The sequence below is a fragment of the Haliaeetus leucocephalus genome, unplaced genomic scaffold, assembly GCF_000737465.1.
Source record: "Haliaeetus leucocephalus isolate CR32 unplaced genomic scaffold, Haliaeetus_leucocephalus-4.0 Scaffold752, whole genome shotgun sequence".
NCBI lineage: Eukaryota > Metazoa > Chordata > Aves > Accipitriformes > Accipitridae > Haliaeetus > Haliaeetus leucocephalus.
This window is the reverse complement of record NW_010973188.1, coordinates 4,232,371-4,238,727: the sequence shown is the minus strand read 5'-3', so window position 1 is coordinate 4,238,727 and position 6,357 is coordinate 4,232,371. Positions and strand designations below refer to the sequence as shown.

General features: G+C 39.4%; 1 protein-coding gene across 1 annotated transcript in view; it reads left to right on the top strand.

Annotated features, from left to right (window-relative positions):
* Positions 1-5,796, top strand: part of LOC104840348 (opsin-5-like) — a 33,526-nt gene extending 27,730 nt beyond the window's left edge. Inside the window, exons 4-6 of the mRNA XM_010581237.1 lie at positions 1,201-1,305; positions 4,466-4,689; positions 5,356-5,796. Coding sequence (XP_010579539.1) covers positions 1,201-1,305; positions 4,466-4,689; positions 5,356-5,796 — 770 coding nt within the window. The remainder of the gene's footprint in view (positions 1-1,200; positions 1,306-4,465; positions 4,690-5,355) is intronic.
* The last annotated feature ends 561 nt before the right edge of the window (positions 5,797-6,357 follow it).

Here is a 6,357-nt window from a genome sequence, read left to right as displayed (position 1 = left end):
CATCATCTACCCCTTTCCCTTTATGCCTCTGTACATCACCACACTCAGCCAGGCGCTCCCTTTCACAGGATCAGTAGAAACATTTCCTTACCATTCATCCTGGACCTCCTGCCTGCTGAAAAGTTTGACTTCCACTGAGAGCCTTATGTAATCTCTCTTCATTATACCCACACCTTCCATAAATTCTCCCTAGCCTTCCTTTCATCCATCCTTAGATAATGTATTATCAATTTTCATGCCTTTGTTATGACTGGCTTGCACCATCTTTCAGGCAGGAACCTATTAATGGCCACAGCTAAAGCATGTGTAAATACACTGGATGTATCCTATGAGTTCTTCTTTATAGTATAGCTTGAGTAGTGTTAGTTGTGAAAAGAACTTCTACAGGAAGGTCTTTTTTCCACAGGAAGTTCTTCTGCAGTTTGTTGTAATGATACACTTGTTGAAGTTAATTTTCAACACAAATGGCTGTTAGAGCTGCTAGAATTTGTCTGTGATGTATTCTACATCTTATATTCATTACATATTATGAAATTGCATTTGAAACCCATGTTTCTCTTCTGCAGAGCTCTATCACATGTTCATCTGAGGGTGTGCACAATTTATGTTTGCCTCTTGAGGAAATCTGAGCAAGTACCCAGTGTAACTTTACAGAAATGTTGAGGAACAGAGATTGGTGGATGCATAAATATTTCCCATGTAAATGAAGAAATAACCACAATGTACAACAACAGCAGAACAGATTAAATAATTTGTATTGAATGGCTAATGTAGTTTGAGCATCTAATGTATTTTCTCCTTTTTAACAGGGAAAACCTTGAAGTGAATAAGAAAATCCTCTGAATTTCAACTTACCTTGTTTGTTTCTGTGGAAAACTTAACATACAACTAACTGTTTCCTGCTTTTTACAAAATTGCAAAACATAAGTCTAACGTAAAATTTTCTAATTCTACAGTGCTCAACAAACATATTGTCTCCTGCTTAAAAGCCATTCATTTCCACTGTTCACAAATGGTCTTGAACACAAGGCTGACAGATGCTTTCAAATTTAAGCTTTTCTTATAAATATGCTTTTTTGTCTTAATTTTTTTAAATAGTTGTATTTTCCTTATTAGCTGTTGGTATAGGAGCACATTTAGATTTCAGAGATATGTTTGCCCTTCTAGATATTATTTTCTGATTAAACCATGCCATTGCAGGTCACTGCATCAGCAACAGCAGTATGACGGTGGCTCTGGTTCTCATTTGGATAGCAGCTTTCTTCTGGTCAGCAGCTCCATTACTTGGCTGGGGCAGTTATACAGGTAACAGGTATCTTTCAGTTGTACTTATTTGGCACCTCTCCACTTAACTGAACAAAGATACTTCCCTTTCTTTCTTGCTGTTTGTGATAAACCAGACCGATTATCAGTAGAACTGAGAAAATCATTCATCGTGCATGATGTATGCGCAGAGAGTTGCCTGCTTTGGTATCAGCTATAAAGAGATTTTTTGAAGATATCACAGGAAAGACTTGGACCTAGTGCATATTACCTATGAAAAAAGAGGGGCCAGAAATATTTGGCATGGTTAAGCAATGAGATAAAGGAAACTATCAAAAGACATCCTTCAAAAACTGTCAAGATTGGGAAGCTAGAAAAGAACACAAGTTCCAGCAAGTTAAACTTGAAACTATAATAAGACAAGCCAGAAAGATCTGGTCAAACAGTTTGTTGAAAATATGAAAACTAACATAACAGAAGAAGAAAAAGATGTCAGAAAGTTTGTCAGTCCAAGAAGCGATTAGGGTGCAAGATAATGCCACAGGAAAAACGGAGGGGGAGAAAAGGAAAAATTTTGAATAGTGAATGCTGCGGTGATTCAATGGCTAGGGGATATTCCCACACCACAAAACTTCTTCATGGGGAAAAGTTGGAGGAATTGTCTCAAATTAGGTCTCTAAAAATTCAAGACAACAAATCTCTAGGAACAAATGGTAATGATACAGGAGTCCTAACAACTGAAACCATGTGACTGAAACTGTCCAGCAGTTATCTGCCTGGATCCTGCAGGCATCTGCATCCTTTGAGAAGTCATGAAATCTGTGAAGACTTATTAAAGCAGCTATGTGAATATATCCTCTTACTTATTAAATGCATAAGCTTTGAGGTATCTCTGGACCCTTGAAGTATGGGTGTGAAAAAAGCATCCATTTCTATGATTGGTTAAATCTTCTTCCCAAATCAAAATGTTACCAGGATATTAGGCTCAATAGATTTTTTGTTTGAGACAAAACCAAACTGTTTAATAGACTGTTCTAATTTTATGTCATGTTTTTGCACTCTGGATATGTCATAAACTTGGGGGATTGGGACTGGTCATTTTCTGTGTATCTTCTGGCGATTTCTTTCCTTTTTACATTAATCTTAATAGCTCTTCATTTGCAGAAGGATTTCTGATGAGCCTTTTTGGCCTTGTCAGGGCATCCAGGTTTTTTTTAATTTCACTTTTTTATTAACCTTTGGTATAAATGCCTCTGTAAAGGCATATGAGTGTCCCACTGTACAAATCTGGTCTGAAATCCTTTACACATTTCCTGCCCTGTGAAGCCCTCATCAGCAAGTCTATATAAGCATGCCATCATCTACCCCTTTCCCTTTATGCCTCTTTACATCACCACACTCATCCCAGGTGCTCCCTCTCACAGGATCAGTGAAAGCCCCCATGGATCCTGTTCATACTTTGGATTCAGTTCCTCGACAGTGGTCTTCAAGACCACTTCTAGGAGCACTTTTCCCTACTGAGAATCACAGCAGTTTCAGGTTCCTGGGCTATCTGTCTCTAAACACGTTTCCATTGAGGGCACCCATGGACATGTGGGACCCCAGCAACGGCAAGTCCAGCAGCAGGCAGCGGGTGCTGGCAGACAGCAGCACATTACACCTGGCTGCTTTGGACCTCTCATTTCTACACAGAAGCTGCAGGGGTCCCCAGGACCCTGCTGATTTTTGGAAATGCCACTTGCCAGTGTCCTGGTGGAGAGGGGAAACACAGCTCTGAATTCTGAGTTGCAGCAAATCTGCAGGGTTTTCTTTTCATGTCATCTGGAGGCTGCTTTCAGTTTTCAGTCAAAAGTTTTCACAAACCAAAAACCTGGAATTAAGCCAGATTTTATGGTTATCTTTCTGAATCTTGAGGTCTACTGACGAAAAAGGTAAAGGAGACTAAAATCTATTTCTATTACTGAACACATCCAGACAGCAACACCTAGAGCTTTTGGTGATAAAAATACTGAGCTCTTTTTGATGAGAATCATAAAAGAGATTTTAATCTTTTGCTCCTTTAATTCATCCTGTCTAAACCTCCTATCACCTGTGAGGAATTAAGGGATTTTTTTTTCCCTTCAGAATTATCACTGTATGTCAGGGAGGGATCTGTTGCTAAATCATGCAGGCTTCACCTGTATTGTATCTCCAGGACCTGTTGATACTTGACTTACATAATTTTGGTTCATGCTTCATTTATTTGTAATTAAATTTGCTGCCATACCTGTTGGAAAAAACAGCTTTTTCCACTTAAAAAGAAAAATCAACAATTCACAATCTACAGAAAAACTCTAATGCTACCAAACTCAGGTTTTCTATCAGGACACCTCTGCAAACATATCAGAGGGTCTAAAGAAGTCAACTGTTATTCATAAAAGTATTTAAGCAGAGACTGCACCTTATTCCCACTGCCTTTCCCTTAAGTACCTAATCAGCTAGTGTCCTTTTGTAAATCCCACTAGCAGCAGATCCTGCAATCTGCCTGACTTCATTTTTAAGAGCCTGCAGCTCCTTTGTAGTTGCAGAACTGTATGCTTTCTGTTTAGCAAAAGGTCTCATATCTTTCTGAGTATTTATGTGTTTCATCTTTATCATTAGCTCTATCAATTTGCCTTCATGGCTCTTGCAACAGTAACAATTTCATTGCCTTTTTGTTTCTATTGAAAAACCTCTCAATATTTTTAATTCCTGCTTTGCTATATAAGTAGTGACTTTTTACATTTGGCATATTGTCTCTTTACAATTGGTTGTTATCCTGTTAAAGTGCTCATCTTAGGAAGTTACTATGTGGAAGATTATGACAAATAAGAGTAGATAACACTCAGGAATATCAAACCTACTGAATGATTACCATCTTTTTTTTTTTTTCCTAATAACGTATCACAATTTCCTATCCTGAAACAACAGTTTGTGCGTTATGGATTTACACTGGAAATCTAAACTGGACAGAATGATAATATACATTAAAACTTGTTATGGTCTAGCTGGTCTTGAAAAATTGTTTATGTAGGAAATTACATCACGGATCATTAAATTAGAAAGATCAATCCATTTTTTAGTGCTTAAAAGAAGAAGAATACAGCATTTGAACTGATAAATTAATCACTCAAAAGCAGATAAGTGTTCTAAAAATGCTAACCAACTTATTTTTGCTTTCCAGATCGCATGTATGGTACATGTGAGATTGACTGGGCAAAAGCCAACTTCTCTACAATCTACAAGTCCTACATTGTCTCCATTTTTATCTGCTGTTTCTTCCTACCTGTCACAGTCATGGTCTTCTCATATGTGTCAATTATCAATACTGTCAAGCTAAGCCATGCATTAACAGGACTGGGTGATCCCACAGACAGACAGAGGAGAATAGAGCGGGACGTCACCAGGGTGAGTTTGGGTTTCATGTTGGGTGGTATTTATCTCAGTGAAATCTGTCTTTCCAAAAACTGGTCTAAACTAGAACAGAAGAGAACAAAACCAATCAGTCACATTTCATTTCTCTATAATCTCTAGTGACAGTGTCTGAACTCAGTGAAGAATATGAGGTTTGTTTAAAACTTGTACCCTGTCAGTTGGCTAATACTGGTGCTACATCCCATGTGCAAAATAATCTAAATATAGTTGGAGCGGGTTATACAGCACAAAAACAAAAGTTTGGCTTGGCATATGCTCTTTTCTTTCAGAAGTTACGTTACTTCTGAGCATACACAGAAGTTACAGTGGAGATTTCAATTTACCTACGGTTGACTTAAGTCTACCCAAACCCTTCTGATTTCATATAAACATATAGGGGACTGTAGCTATTTTCATTCCACTAGATGAGGCATTGGTCAAGCATACCACCATGCCAAAATTCAATATATAGCTTCTAGGTCTGCTTGGCTCCATCAAAGCAAACCTTTTGCTTGCCTGTATTCTCCTGTGAGCCATACCCTCAGGACAATCTGAATGTTTCCATTCCAGCCAAGTATCCAAGCTACTATTCCCAGTGTATTGCTTCCCTGAAGTAGTCTTCCAGAGCAGATTTAAGACTATTCTCCTTTTGTCTTTTAGGTTTCTATTGTCATTTGCACAGCCTTCATTATTGCATGGTCACCGTATGCTGTCATCTCTATATGGTCTGCCTATGGTCACCCTGTGCCCAATCTTACCAGCATCCTTGCCAGTTTGTTTGCAAAGTCTGCCAGCTTCTACAATCCTATTATCTACTTTGGAATGAGCTCCAAATTTCGGAGGGACATTTTCATCTTGTTCCATTGTGCCAAGGAAGTCAAAGACCCTGTGAAGCTCAAACGTTTCAAAAACCTCAAGCAAAAACAGCAAGAGCCCTCTCAGAAAGAAGAGAAGTACGCAGGAGAAATGCACCCTGCACCAAGCCCTGATTCTGGGGTGGGAAGTCCAACCAACACCCCACCTCCAGCAAACAGGGAAGTGTATTTTGGTATTCTCGATACGCCATCCAATAACCCTGATATTGAATGTGATAGACTGTAAGTTTTGCAGCCACTTAACACATGCACCCATTTTGTGTTCAGGAAGACTCTCTTCAGATCAGCGCTTGAGTGATTTCCTCATTCCCAATCCATCTGTTTCTTGCTAGAGCACTGGTGATTATACAACTCAAGCAAATCAGACGGTAAAGTGATATTTTCCTTCTATGTAGGTACAAAGCACGTTACAATGTGGGCAGCACACCCAGTGCGAGAAATATTTGATTTTCAGATGCATGCAGGAAAAGGAAGACTGACTTGTGAAGAGCAGGCATTAGCTAGCAAAAATAACTAATATGTTCCTATCCAGATTTTATTAATTAGGAGATTACATTTCCAAATATGTCTTTTGCTCTTCAACAGCCCCAGCCATAGAGGATCATTTCAGCTCTGCGGTGCTGCACAGCCCATGCTGTAGGAGAAGATGGGCCCTGCTGAGATTGGTGTGGAGCAATCGGGGGCACAGAGGCACACTCGCCGTGGGTCTCCCAGGCCCTGTGTGTGCATGGGTGCACGTCTGATCGCCTGTGCCTGACTCTGTGTGTGTCTGTGCAAGTGCTAGGTG